Source organism: Delphinapterus leucas, chromosome 11, assembly GCF_059928025.1.
Source record: "Delphinapterus leucas isolate spDelLeu-1000000601 "Yukka" chromosome 11, BTC_Dleu_Yukka2, whole genome shotgun sequence".
Classification (NCBI taxonomy): Eukaryota; Metazoa; Chordata; class Mammalia; order Artiodactyla; family Monodontidae; genus Delphinapterus; species Delphinapterus leucas.
This window is the reverse complement of record NC_143139.1, coordinates 17,293,319-17,308,762: the sequence shown is the minus strand read 5'-3', so window position 1 is coordinate 17,308,762 and position 15,444 is coordinate 17,293,319. Positions and strand designations below refer to the sequence as shown.

Genomic DNA, 15,444 nt, shown 5'->3' with positions numbered 1-15,444 from the left:
TAAGCCTGCTCCCAACATCAACCAATCACCTGTGTCTTTGTTCAGTTACGCAAACGGTGGCCCCACCCCTTGACCAATAAGAGAAGGGTATTACTTGCAATTGGTTGAAAGGACCGACCCGGAAGGGTGGATGCTTCTGGCTGGAAAGAAAGGAAAGCCTGGTGGCGGGAAGTTTCCGTTGGAGCGCGTCTGAAAGTGGTGAGTAGCGGACCTGAGGCAGGGGCGTTTTGGGGTCGGAGACCGAGGAGGGGAGGATGTCCCTTAACCGCCTGGGGAGACGTTCTGGGGTAACTCCCGTTACCGCTTTGAGAGAGCTAATATTCCTTTTCCTGGCTGATGGGGAGGCCGGCTCATTTCCTTCCACCAATACATTGGCGGGGGAGAAACAGGGGCCCTCGCCGTTCTAATGGAACTCTCTTTAATCGCTCAGCTCTAATGGAACTCGGTCCTTTAGGGGCACTTTCCACTGCCGACCGGTCTTTTTTTATCACCAGCCTTTTCCGTGCAGGAGGCTTGGGTACCACAGCCTGTTTATTTGCAACCACTATTTATTGGGAAACGCCACTGGGAACGCCTAAGCGTAAGGGAGGGTATAATTAAATTGCTGTTGCGTCTAAACGCAGGGGTCGAGGAGTTGGAGGATGTGTGTGTGTGATTTAGCCCTTGGTACTTGGTGTCAAGCATGCATGACTGCCTGAGACCCTGTAAAATATTTCGTGAGGATGCTTGCAAAAGTTCAGATATAGCAAGTAAAACCACTGAATCATGGAAGTAGTAATTAGTAGAAGTTCATGTGTACACACCAAAAAGACAGTTTGCCAACCGGGAGCACTCAAATCGAAACATGGAATTAGGCTCAGGGCTATATTGTTATAAAGCAGCTTGTTTAGTAAGGACTGTTTATTCTTCACACTGATTGGTTATAATATTAACATTTTCTTAAAGGATAGGGAATTGATTAGTGGTTACCTCATAGCAGCCTTGGGAAACAGTTGGAGTTTTGCTTCTGATTTCCAGAGGCAGAAACAAAAAAATGCCCCAGGTCAAGTTAGTCTTTCAAAATGAGCTAAATTAAGCTTTGTTTGTATGTCTGTGCTGGTTTTGTCTGCCCAGGAAATTTTCAAGACTGGTCTCCGTTTGTTTTGGATTTTAACAGTGCCTAGGTATACTTCTGACACACATGCTATAGATAGCTCATTAATTTTTGAACGTATTTTATGTTCAGATAGCTTTTGCTATTAAATCACATCCTTTGGGGAAGGAGTTTATGAGCAGTTTTTTAACAGTATAATCAAAGGAGTCGTTTAAAATAGTGGGACAAAATGGTTGTAGATTACATCGTTTCATAAGTATAGAAAAACCCTCTGCTTTCAGTCTCAGCAAACCTGAGCCTGCACTATATGCAAGGCACTGTGCTAGGCTATGTGGATACAGATGTGAAGGGACTCAATCCCTACCCCCCTGGAGAACCTTACAGTCTAGAGAAGGAGAATTATATTTCCACAAAATGGTGAAGACATATTCATATCGATAAAGAATTAGAAGTCCTTGGTTTACTCCCCCCCTTCAGTATCTTTTAGTGGTGTGGCCCTTCCAAACTTCTTAGCAAGGTAAAGAAGACCCTACTTACTTTTCCAGTCTAGTGGTGACTACAGAATTCTACATGAGGAAGGGCATAAGGTCAGCAGTTTGAGTAAGGGTAGGATGATGCTGAAGCTTTGGAGAACATTCTAAGTTAGTTTTGGAAAATAGTGGTTTTCCATATCAGAGTTGGGGGAGGTGTTCCTGGAGATTATGGACAATCTAAATAAAGTTCCTACCCTCCAACCTGACCTCCTTCCACTTGCTCTTGTGTACTCTTAAGTTTTAGTCATTCAGAAATATTTTGAGTTCCTTAATACAAACCAGGCCTTTTCCCCACTTCTGACCTTTTCATGTTCTCTCCCTCTGAAATCTCACCCCTCTGTAGAATACCAATTCCTCTTTTAAGATTGAGTCCAAATTGTAACCCTTTAAAGCAAATATTCAGTAAAATGTTAAATTATTAATTTGAATATTATGTTGATGGATTTTGCTTCATCTGGGATATTTGAATCTATCCAACTTGTTATTTGTAAAATAGCTTCCACCATCCCAATTTTAGAGACAGGGAAAGGGGCTGAGACGAAAAAGTTGTTTAGGTTTGCTAAGATCACACAGTAATTTAGTGGTAAAGCTGTTTAACCTCAAAGCTTTGCTCTTTTTTTGTGACATCGCTTTGTGTCTGGTGGATATTTGTTCAGTGTTCTTGACGTCATACTTGTTATTATATGTTTATGCGACTTTGGACACTTCTCTGAAATCTAGAGAATTTTCCATAAAAATGTAGAGTGGGAAGAAGCATGTAGTCCTTATTGAAAGGTCACTGCAGTATATAGTTTACTTTCTAACATTTTTTGTGCCTAGTAATGACATTATCATTGAGCATTAGCAACAGTACTGTTTTTAAAAAGTTGTTGCTCTGATTTTTCTTTCACTTTTAGAAAGAAATTTGGCTCTCCAGTTCAGCTTTAGAATGGCATCCATTTCAGGTTAGTGGAGATGATTACATTTTGTAGTTCATTCTCTTCTCTTTCTAATTGCATGTTTTTCTCTGTACCTTCCCCTCAATTTTGCTGTGAACCTTAAACTGCTCTAAAAAAGTCTTAATAGAAATTAATAAAAAATAAATTTTAAAAATACTTGTTTTAAAAATTTTGATTATAGAAGTGATGTTTTTTCAGATTTTTTTTTCATTGTGGGAAAATGTACTTAATGAAATTTACCATTTTAACTGCTTGCAAGCATACAGTTCAGTGGCATTATGTGCATTTGCACTGTTGTGCAGTCATCACCATTATCCACCTCCAGAACTTTTTCATCACTCCAAACTGAAACTCGGTACCAGTTAAACCCAGTCCTCCTTTCCCTGCAGCCCCTGGTAACACTATTCTGCTTTCTGTTTCTGTGAATTTGACCATTCTAGGTACCTCATTTAAGTGGAATCATACAATATTTGTCCTTTTGTGTCTTGCTTATTTCACTTAAGCATGTCTTTGAGGTTCATCTGTTTTGTAACATGTATCTTTTTAAGGCTGAATCATAGTCCATTGTATGTATATACCAACTTCTCTTTATCCATTTGTCTGTCAGTGGACATTGGGTTATTTCACTTTTTGGCTTTTGTGAATAATGCTGCTACAAACATTGTGTACAAGTATCCATTTGAGCCCCTGCTTCCAGTTTTGGGGGGTATATACCTACAAGTGGAATTGCTGGTTAACATGGTGTTTCTATGTTTAATTATTTTAGGAACTACTGTACTGTTTTCCATCGTGACTATACCATTTTACGTTCCCAAAAAGCAATACATAAGAGTTCCAAGGAATGATATGTTTCTTGATAGCATTTGGGAACTTATCAAGTAGACAATATAAATCATTTATAATCTCACTAGTCAGGTTAATACTGTAACATTTAGATGTATTGTTTTTCAACAAAATTTTTAACGTTTTGTACATAATGTTTGGTAATGTGATTTTTAAAAACATAATGTAGATATAGAGTATAGACATATTGTTAAGTAAATTCTGTGTTGTAAATATTCTATTTTTAATACTGTTCTGTATTTTATTGTTTTGAAGTGACATTAAACAATTAACACTTTTGGTGTTGGTGTTGAACTTTAAGTCTGCCTCCATTTTTAAAATGTAAAAAAGGTTGCATTGAACATCTTTGAATCAAAAGCTTTGTGTGCGTCTCTGATTATTTCCTTAAGATTAAGTTCCTGTAAGTGGAGCTACTTGAAACGTTTTTAAAGTATAAAAGAAAAACTTCCATTTGACCTTTTCCAGGCAGCTACTCTTGGTATTTTGGTATATTTCCATCCATTGCTTGTTTTTATAAACTTGGCTAGATTCTGTTGTGCTTATTAGTGAGGTCTTGCTGACTATTCAGTAAAGAAGTGGATGGCAGGAGTGAGGAACTTATTCTATGGTATTTTCCTGTCCTTTGTAGGATATAGTGAATATGGCCTTTGCTACATACTAGCACTAACAGTGGGGTAACAAGATTAGGTTCTTTTCAAACTTTAAAGAAATGGTTTTCCTAAGTATGGCATCCTCCCATCCACCCCTAAAAACTACAATTTATTTAAATATAAATATGAAAAAAATAGTGACATAGATTTTTGCTTTGTCTCATGACTCATTCTCACAGCTTAAGGGTTAATAATAAATGGTAACAATTTAAGTTATATTAAATGCTAATCCAAATGTTCTTTGCTAAGAGACAAAGGTGAGGGTTTCAGAGATGTTATGGAACCTTGCCTCAGTTGGGTATAGTTATTTTTGGAATGCATAAATGAGTTATTCTACTTAACAAGACTTTAAGCTTTCTCAGTAGGCTATGATTTTAAAGTAACTGAGTAATGACATAGATAAATTTTATTTAAGAGGAGATGCTTATTTTGAATCATTGGCTTTACAATATTGTGCCCCTTTCAAATAACCCACCTCTTCTATTGTTCTACCCACTTGTCTAACTGTATTTGAAATGCCTCTGAAGTTGCCTTCAGGCAGTTTATTGATTTGGATTTGATGGCTTCCCTTGTGGCAAATCACTTTCCTTTCGTTGTTCATTTCAGTATGGGATATTGCTAGAAAATGTGCTGTTTCTGAAGACAGATACCTCCCTTGCATCAGCTGTAAGCTTAGGAACTCTGGAGTGTGATCCCTGCTCAATGCTATGTGCTCTTGAGATATAGTAATAAGCCCTCTTTGTTACGGATTATTGAAATCTTTCACTTTTCAATCTCATCTCCAATAATACAAGTCATGTGTTGTCCGTGCTGGCAATAGAGGTGACATAATTTTGAACAAAAACATTAAAAGACCCTGATTTATTACAACTAGCTCTATTTTCTCATACTCTTAGTCAATCAGGACTTTATCTAAGGTACGATGATACTGACTTTGTAGCATAGTTTGACATTAACATCTCTGTTATGTAGGATTTGATCAGGAAGCAGAGCCACTATGAGAGATATAAGGGACTAACTGTAGGGATTCTACTTGGTGTGAATATGGGAAGTGGTTAAGCTCTTTCTTTCGGTCTGTTGCCTGCGTGTCTGGAGCTGGGCCCAAAGTTGGAGGAGCCAGCAGTTAGGAAGAGAAGATGCATATACAGTGGGGAATGCCCAAACAAACTGCTCCCCACAAGGATGAATCTTACCGGAACCTAGATCAGTCTCTTATTGCCTCAAAGCCTCCAGTGTAGGTGATGCAGGACCTGTCAAAATGCTCACGTCCTTCCCCGTGGAGTTGCATATGACCTGGCTGAGTGTTCAGAGAAGCCAAGGGAGGAGAACCAACAGGATCTAGAGGAGCTGCAGGCCCTGCTGTCTCCCTAAGGATATCTAGCAGCAGCTGGAATCATGGACCCAGTTGCTGCCCCATGCCAGTGATGTCACCAGGCCTGACCTTGCACTGACCTTCTTAAATATGGAAAATATGGCGACGGCTTCACTTCCACCTTCTAAATCTCTGGCTCCCCAACATGATACAGCTGTCCCTGGTCCAACCAAATATACACTGATCCTCTCCTCCGAAGAGGACAGGAATGCTTTTTCTTCATCTTTGCGTGACGCTCATTCCTCTTCTTGCTGAATCACATCCTTCTTGATAATCTTCTAACTTAAATCCTGAGATACGAGGTTAGCGACTATTAACACTTTTTATTTTAGAATTTAGGGGAACGCGAGCAGGAACATCAATCAACCCATCCACCCATCATCCATCAACCGACCAACCAACCAACCAGCAACAAGAAAAACCCAAATTTGGCTTATATAGGAATATCAAAATAAGGGAGAAGTGCTTATAGCTATTGCAGTTCTTGGGTCTCACCTGATCATGTGGTCATAGCTATTATTTTATAACTGCCTTTTCAACTTCTCATTCCATATCCTTTTGTTCTCAGCAAGCACCTCACCTGGTCATGGGGCCTTGCCTGGTGGGATATGCCTTAGCAGTTTGATTGTAATGAGTTTTTGTAGTTTTCCATTAACTCTAATCAGAGAACATGGGAATACCAAAAGACAGCCTAGAGGATCCCCTCCATTCCAGACACACTTGTCCTTACCTCTGCAGTGTCCTAGCAATCCAGTTCCCTTGAATGGTCAGGATCACTCACCCCAGCCAGTCCAGTAACCCCCTTCTTTGCCTGTTGATTTCCTGTCGTGAGGAACGCAAACTGGTCAAGTGGTAGTCAACTCCAGTTAAATGGAACCGTTGCTTTTTCTCCTGGTAGAAGAGTTCTTCCTCGCTAACTAAGACCTCTAGACCAGCAGAGTCCAAAGTTTCAGGGATGGGAAGCAAACATTTCACTAGCGGCAGTGGGAAGAGCACTGTTCACTGTTCTGATAGGTAAGCACACTTACCTGCTTCCACTTGGTCTTTCCTACCATAATAGCCCTTACTCTTGGGTCAGGAGACCTACGTGTGAACTCAGCCAGTTGCTGAATATACCTGTTCTAATTATGCCTGCTGGAACTGGGGAAGTAACCACAGAGGAGGTTGGAGGACCTCCTAACCCACTGTATGATGCACCCAAGCAAAATTGCATTGATCATCGGCTTTGCTTGTCCAGTCCCTACCCTGACTGGTGGATCACCGTGGCATTTTTGTTCTCCAGGAATTATCAGTTTAGAGTTGATGTCTGGTAATTTCTGAGAAGTTATTTTCCTTTTCCCAGTACACAATTAACCTTGATAAGTTTCTCTGGAGAAGGATAGTGGAAAGATTTACCACATAAATTTTTAGCTGTGTAGGAGAGTCCTTTTTCAAAGGGCCCCAACTTCCACTTTATACAAGGGACTCTAGGTCTATAAACTGGCCATTTCTGGGAACTGGTTGAAGGACTATGTCTCCATTGCGGTGATTCAAATCAGGCTTGTGTTTACCAGAATCAGGCCTTTGTATTCTGCCTGTACAGATCAAGTCGTCTATTTCCATTTCAGACATCATGATCAGCTAGCTACTGCCGAAGATCTCTGTGGGTCAGACTGTTCTACTCTATTGCCGGGTATGGCAGCCACATCGACGTTTCCTCTGGTCGTGAACTGAATTCCCAGCATTTAGCCCCCATGTCTTAGAATCCATCATTCTCGTTGATTCAGGTAGTCTAGTTCAAAGGCAGTACTTCCCATGGTCATTCCTGGCTTACAGAGAACAGCCACTCCAGCCCTCCCAACTTTCTGATATTCATCTTTGGGACTAGCTAAGTAAATTATTAGAGCCACTCCTGGCCACTATATTTAGCACACTAAATCTAGAATTAATTTCTTTCTTTTTTTTAAATTTTGTTGTTGGACTATGTCCTGTCTTTTTTTAAAATAAATTTATTTATTTATTTTTGGCTGTGTTGGGCCTTCGTTGCTGCCTGGGCTTTCTCTAGTTGCGGCGAGTGGGGTCTACTCTTCATTGTGGTGCACGGGCTTCTCATTGCTGTGGCTTCTAGCTCTAGGCGTGCGGGCTTCAGTAATTGTGGCACACGGGCTCAGTAGTTGTGGCTCGCGGGCTCTAGAGCGCAGGCTCAGTAGTTGTGTAGCACGGGCTTAGTTGCTCTGTGGCCTGTGGGATCTCCCCAGACCAGGTCTCGAACCCGTGTCCCCTGCATTGGCAGGCGGATTCTTAACCACTGCACCAACAGGGAAGTCCCTAACTCCAGAATTTCTTATTGAGTCCACACCAGTAAATTTGGCTTCATTCAATATTGTATGCTGTCCACCTTGATTTAGTAGCCTTAGGACCTGTTCCCACGTATACTCTCTAGTTTCTGGTGATGGATATTGGCAAATGCAACTGTTCTGGTGTGTGTCATGTTTTCTCACAGTTCACATTTTCATACCTCATCTTCTGGGGCCTCGTGGGTCTTGTAGCACTGGAAGGTGGTGGGGGCAGATCCTTCAAGTGATTAGCATGCTCTTGCAGGGCATCTACCTCAGGAAAGACCGTAACAGGCAGGAGGAGGCTGTTTCAGAAAGGGGAGGGGGGGCAAAAATGACTGGGCAGAATTAGTGGCTCAAGGTCCCCTGCTTCGTTGAAATCTGTGCATATGTTCCCATCCCGATTTCAGGGTCTCACTCCTTCCAAATCAATGTCCTAACTTTAACAGAAGAGTCCCTGCGAGGTTGGGAATTCAGTTTGTATCATAATTCAGCCACCTGCAGAATTTAAACTTGTTAGTATTAAGTAATCTCTGGAGATAAGGGTTTTGTTTAGGACAGTCATAGAAACTTTGAGGTCCCTTTATGGACACCCTGCATTTCTCTCATCAAGTGCTCCAGCATACTCGGAAGCAACCAATCAACCCCATTATTCTTACAAAAATGTTCTGTGACAGCAAACACTTGGTCACCCAGAGCATTGCCTTCTCTAGGTACTTAATTACTGGTATCTATAGATGATAACTTAACTTTGTCTTCTGCATGCTGTGGAATACCATTATCGCTTCTACCACTGCAGAGAGGGGTCATTAATGCCCTTAAATCTAATCAGATCAGAGACTCAATTCCAGGTGGCCCAGAAGCGATTCAGAGAACCCATTAAGGTTCTGTTCCTCTGCGACAACATTTGGCATTGGTCAGGGTTCCATCAGAGAAGCTGAATCATTATGAGTGATTATGAGTGATATATAAGTGCCAGGGATTAGTCTCTACATGATCATGGGACCTGGTGAAGAAGTCCGTTGCTGGTCTGGAAGTCACAAGAGCCAGCAGCAGGGTCAGGAAGATGGATGTGGCATGTGGGAGGATAAGGAAGAGCTGAAACGCACTAGGACCAAGTGGAACCTGTGTGTCATTGGGACTCATGTGGTGTATCACTGTCGGCAAGGCTCTGACCTCCAGGACGCTGGTGCCCTGCGGAAGAGCTGGTGCACTTGCCGCAGAAAGTTGCATGTGAACCCAGCCAAAGATTCAAAGAAGCTGAAGAAGCTGTGGGTAAACCTGCCCCTGCTTCTGCCCCCTGTCAGCAAGGTGAGCCAGCGGATCAGCGACAACAGGAGTGAGCTGCAGCAACACCTGACCTTATGCCAGCCTCCTGACTGTAAACCTGGCTGCTGATTCATTTCTACAGACTTCCCTGGTGGCCAGCCCTAACCACGAATCATGCAGGCAGTTGGTACAATACAAAGCCACTGGAGCATCCTATTTTAAATCATAACTGTAAGATTTCATCTCATGAAAAGCCATTAAGACTGGACACTGATTGGGCATTCCCTGGCGGTCCGGTGGTTAGGACTCTGTGCTTTCACTGCCGAGGACCAGGGTTCAATCCCTAGTCAGGGAACTAAGATCCCACGAGCCATGCAGCATGGCCAAGAAAAAAACAAACAAAAAAAACAAAACAAAAACTGGACACTGATTAATGCGGGCAGATGTTTTAGAAAACACCAATCTATAAAATTTTTCTAGCTTCCACTGATGTGATGTCAAAAGAAATCTCACTTTGACTTTAATATTTGGACTGATTAGAGTCATATGTTAAGGCTTCTTTAAAAGTTAGCATGCTGGCCTTGTAATGCCAATTCCAGTAGCACGCTTGATTTCTCTCTTTACTGTTACATCATTGTATTTATAATCACCGACTCCTTACAATGTCACAGTATGAACCCAAATATGAATGTTTTTGTAAAATGATAGCTAAGTAGTTAGGGTATGGCTTTTAAATAATTTCCTCTTGCTTCAAAGTCTGGTCACTTTACTGAAATGATTTAGGAGATGGTTGGACCACTGCCCTACAACATAATAAAAAAAATTATTATTGATTAAATGCTTAACTGTGTGCCAGGTACTGTGTTAAGAACTTTCAACATGCTATCTCATTTAATTTGTTATAGCAGTTCTATGAAAGCTAGGCATTAATATTATCCCCATTTTACAGATAGGGAAATTGAGGCTCAGTTAAGTATAAGGTACTTAGCCTGAGGTCACTCAGCCAGTAAGAGGAAGACCTAAGATTTAACTCAGGTCTGTGTGGCTCCAAAACACATGCTCTTAACCACTCTGCTATACTACGATAAGTATATAATTTTGATGGTGAGGAATACCCAAAAACCAATAATAAGGAAACCTAAAGTTGTGATTAACTCTGTCTGGTCATTATATCTTTTTTCCTCCCTCGTAGCTCTAAGTGAGGAACTGGATTCTATAACCAGTGAGCTACATGCAGTAGACATTCAAATTCAAGAACTTCTGGAAAGGCAACAGGAGCTTATTCAGAAAAAAAATGTCCTAACAAAGAGACTAAAGCAGTGTTTAGAGAATTCTGATGCTGGCGAGAGCAGCGAATGTGATTCGTCACCTGCCTCTTGGAATAAAGAAGGTTTGCTCTTTTTTTGTTGTTTTTCTTTTTATCTTTGCCAGTTTTGTTTCTTCTCAGTTCTATGAACTGGAATTAAATCATTGTGCCTGGATCAGTGCTTTCTAGTAGCTTAAGAGTTGAAACTAGCCATTCCTTAAGTGGCAGGGGAACTTGGAAGCAGACCATTCTTTACCCATGTTCTTTTTAAATGAAGCCTTTATTATTCAGAATGTATTATTTTGTCCAAATATGGTTTCAGCAACATTAATCAGTGCTTGGAAAAATAAGATATTTATTTAACTCAGTTTTCTAGGTTTTAACTAGAAAAAATTAAACAATTGAGAAAAAAATTCAAACTCGTTAAAGGGCAGTGCATTCTCCTGCCCTATTGAACAAACCTTTCTTGATTCAGGATCTTGCCAAGCATCTTGTTTATCATTAATTGTGGAATACCATAACTCTTGAAAGAATTGAATTGCTTTTGTGGGCCTTTTTTTCCAGTATTCATTTTTAAACAAGATATTTACACCAAAAATTTCAGGTAATCGTTAACTTTGTTCATGATAGTTGAGTTTTCTATGATGCTATGAATTTCCTGATGGACATGCAGACTGTTTTTCAAATACCTGACCAAGCACCTTTCTCCTCTGTAAGTTATTTATCACCGGCAAATGTTGTCATTTTTTTCTGATGTACTTTTTCTTATGATATATCATTAAATATGATTTTGCTTAGCATCGTGAATTAAACAGATCTCAAAACTATTATTATAAAAGTTAAATTGTCCATAGTATTAAGTCTTATATATTGATCTGATTCTTCTCTATTATAAAAATGGCCATTCACATTTGTGTCTCATTCATAATCCTGAATAGTTCTAATCTATCTGGTTTGTTTTTCTAGATTTTCCATGGTCTGGTAAAGTTAAAGATGTTCTGCAAAATGTCTTTAAACTGCAGAAGTTCAGGTCACTTCAGCTGGAAACGATTAATGTAACAATGTCTGGAAAGGAGGTATTTCTCGTTATGCCTACAGGTGGGGGAAAGAGCTTATGCTACCAGTTACCAGCGTTATGTTCAGATGGTGGGTATTAATCAACATTAATTTAACGTGAAGAAACATCGTTTCTCTGAATATATCTTTAAGTCTTTAAAAAAAATGTCTAGCCCTATATTTGCCAAAATCAAGTGCATTTTTGTTTGATTTATCTCTCCACTAATAGACATTTAAAGGATTCACCTAGAGAAGGAATGTTAAAGACTGAGAGTAGGGCTTCCCTGGTGGCGCAGTGGTTGAGAGTCCGCCTGCCGATGCAGGGGACACGGGTTTGTGCCCCGGTCCAGGAAGATCCCACATGCCGCGGAGCGGCTGGGCCCATGAGCCATGGCCGCTGAGCCTGCGCGTCCGGAGCCTGTGCTCCACAACGGGAAGAGGCCACAGCAGTGAGAGGCCCGCGTACCGCAAAAAAAAAAAAAAAAAAGACTGAGAGTAATTCATTCTTTTATCTGGTTCCTGAAACATCATTAAAGAACATGTTGTAGGAGAAAAGGCCTGGAGTCGAGCCCCAGGTCTTTGTGGAGTGTCTGCTGTGGTGTTAGGCCCTGGAGATACTGGAGTCAGCAGATGTACATGGTCCTCGTTTTCACAGAGCTCAGTGGCCAGCAGTGCTTCCTCAAACTTTAACGTGCATAAAAATCAGCTGGTAATCTGATCAACATGCAGATTCTAGTTTAGTGTGAGACCCAAGAGCTTGCATTTCTGACAGGCTCTCAGATGACACTGATGCTGCTGTTTGGGGACTACCAGGGGTATAGAGCAGGGTCAGCAGACTTTTCCTCGAAGAGCCAGTCAGTAAATGGGAGAGGCTCTGCGGTCCGTGAGGTCTGTGCCGACTGCTCAGCTGCCAGTGTAGCAGGAAAGCAGCCACAGACGATAGGTAAAGGGATGGCTGTGGCTGTTTTCCAGGAAAACCTTATTTACAAAAACAAGCAAACGGCCCTTAGTTTGTTGACCCCTGATCTAGAGCATACAGCTTAATTGCAAGCAATTGCATTAAGGATTTTGTGATAAAGGTTTTAATAGGGAATTAAGTCAGTGCAAAGATCTGGTCTAGGGGCTGTTAGGGAAGGCCTGAGGAAGTGGCTTTTTTTTCTTTAATTTTAATTGTTTTTTAATTGAAGTATAGTTGATTTACAGTGTTGTGTTTCATGTGTACAGCAAAGTGATTCAATTATACATATATATGTATATATATTTTTTCAGATTCCTTTCCCTTATAGGTTACTACAAAATATTCAGTAGAGTTTCCTGTGCTCTACAGCAGGTCCCTGTTGCTTATCTGTTTTATATATAGTAGTGTGTATATGTTAATCCCAAACTCCTAATTTATCCCTCCCTTACCCTTTCCCCTTTGGTAACTATAAGTTTGTTTTCTGTGTCTGTGGGTCTGTTTCTGTTTTGTAAATAAGTTCATTTGTATCTTTTTTTTTTTTTTTTTTTAAGATTCCACATATAAGTGATATATGATATTTGTCTTTCTCTGTCTGGCTAACTTCACTTAGTATGATAATCTCTAGGTCCATCCATGTTGCTGCAAATGGCATTATTTCATTCTTTTTTATGGCCGAGTAATATTCTGTAGTGTGTTTGTGTGTGTGTGTGTGTGTGTGTGTGCGCGCGCGCACGCCTAAAAGTGAGAGAACATGCATGGTGTGGGGTATTCAATAACCTGGAATCATTTTAGTGTGGCAGGCAGTGAAGGCCAAGACATGTGGAAAGAGTCTTTAAAGATATTTTAAAAACTTTTCCTTAGATGAGTGGAAAGCTATTGAAGGGTCTTAAACAGGTAAGAGACTTGTCAGATTTGTGGTTTAGAAGGATAATTCCAGCGGATGGAGGAATTCCAGAAATATTTAGGAGGTGGGTTCAGTAGGACTTGGTATTCATTGGATACAGGACTAGGAGAAGAGATAGTCTAGCTGCCCAGATTTGAGGCTGGGACAGATGGTGAAGTTGTTCACTGAAACAGGGTACATTGGAGAAAGAACTTATTTGGGAATGGAGAGAGAAGGTGATGAATTTAATGTGGGGCCTGTTGAATTTATGACGCCTGCAAGATATCCAGGTAGTTTTGTCCTCTGAGTAGGAGGATGTTTGAGTGGAAAGCTTGGGTCCGAGAGATCTGAGGTTGCTGGGTTGGAGGCTGTTGGTATGCAGATGGCTATTGAAGTGAATTATATCATCCAGAACAGCGTGAGAAGAGAAGGGCGCCCAGAACAGAAACCAGAACACCAAGAGTTTAGGGATAAACAGAGACAGAGGGCCTTACAGAGAAGGCTAAGACAGAGTAGCAAAGTGTAGGAGGATAGTCAGGAGAGTATGGGGTTATCAGAAGCCTGGAGAAGGGAGTATTTCAAGCAGGGAGTAGTTAATAGTGATGACTGTTGGCAAAAGGTCAAATAAAATAAGGACATGGAAGTTCCAGTGGACTTAGTGACAAGGGGCTCAAATATGACCTTGGCTAGAGCAGCTTCAGTAAAATGGTTGGGTGGAAACCAAAGAGCAATTGTTTGGGAGTGAGTAGGAGTGAGGAAGTGGAACCAGTGAAAGGGACACTCCTGGGAAAGAATTGCTATGCAGGGAAAAAGACAGGGGGCCCTGAATTAGGTGTTCAGGGTTTCTGCAAATTTGAGAGAGACTTGACCGTGTTTAAACGTAATGAGGGACTTCCCTGGTGGTCCAGTGATTAAGACTCCGCACTTCCACTGCAGGGGGCACGGGTTTGATCCGCTGTCGGGGAACTAAGATCCTACATGCCATATAGGGTGGCCAAAAAATAAAATAAAGTAAGATAAAATAAGATAAGATGATAAAATAAAATACTAATGAGAAGGTGCCAGTAATGAGGGAGAAAGTGAAAATATAGGAGAGAGGACTAATTGAGAGGGTAAAATCCTTGATAAGGTCATAATCTTGGGTATATTTTTTAAACTGGTCTGCTTTCTGCCCTAGGTTCTTTTAAGGAACAAACTACAGAAACATAAGAACTTAGGATTTTAACAATGTAGAATAGCTTTTGTAGCTGCTGCAAACAATTTCAGTTCTCAGAGAAAGGGGATATATTACGAGAACTTGAGTCAGTCAATAAAACCGTTCCCTGATTTCTGATCCGACTAAATTAATCTGGTGCAGTAAGTGAATGGATACTTATGTAACTATCATTCTAGATGATACAAGGTGCTATGTTTTCTTTGGAAAGCTAACTGGATAGTATTTGACTTGATTTATATCATTTTACTGAGATTACCAATACTGAATGTTAAAAATGATAGTAAATTCCAAATGATAACATCTATCTATATTTCTATAAGACTGATAGGGTGAGAGATGTCTGTTTATCTTATATCTGCTTATTTGGCTTATTGTTTATTCGTATCTACCTCCTTTATTAATGAGGGTAAGAAATAGGTGGCATATTGCTAAGGCTGCATTGAAAATCAGTCCGAATTGATGGGCAGGGCCGCACGTTACAGTAAAGAAGGTAAACTCATTCTGGTGGTGATATAAAATTTAAAGTAGATTTCTTTCTCTTTTAGGTTTTACACTCGTGATTTGCCCATTGATCTCCCTTATGGAAGACCAATTAATGGTTTTGAAACAATTAGGAATTTCAGCTACCATGTTAAATGCTTCTAGTTCTAAGGTATGCGTGTGTGGCTTTTATTGTATTTTATTTTTAATTTACACTCTTCATTGAAATAGGAACCTTAGATTCAATTGAGTTGCTTATAAAATTTAAAAACTGATAACTGTTTACATTGGAGTCGAAAATTACTGCTCATAGGTCAGTTCTAGCCCACTGCCTATTGTGTGTGGTCCGTGAATTAAGATTAGTTTTTATATTTTTAATTGGTTAAAAAAATCAAAAGAAGAATAGTATGTTGTGAAGTGTGAAAGTTACATGAAATTCAGATTTCAGTGGCCATAAATACTGTTCTGCTGGAACAGAATCACGCTGGTTCTTTTATGTGTAGTCTGTGACTGTTTTCCCACTGTAGCGGCA

The 15,444-nt window shown here is 40.4% G+C and overlaps 1 protein-coding gene across 1 annotated transcript in view; it reads left to right on the top strand.

The window, feature by feature from the left end:
- Positions 1-95: 95 nt before the first annotated feature.
- Positions 96-15,444, top strand: part of RECQL (RecQ like helicase) — a 33,274-nt gene continuing 17,925 nt past the window's right edge. Inside the window, exons 1-5 of the mRNA XM_022577736.2 lie at positions 96-198; positions 2,523-2,570; positions 10,206-10,403; positions 11,286-11,465; positions 14,978-15,084. Of these exons, the coding sequence (XP_022433444.1) occupies positions 2,555-2,570; positions 10,206-10,403; positions 11,286-11,465; positions 14,978-15,084 (501 nt within the window). The 5' untranslated portion in view covers positions 96-198; positions 2,523-2,554. The remainder of the gene's footprint in view (positions 199-2,522; positions 2,571-10,205; positions 10,404-11,285; positions 11,466-14,977; positions 15,085-15,444) is intronic.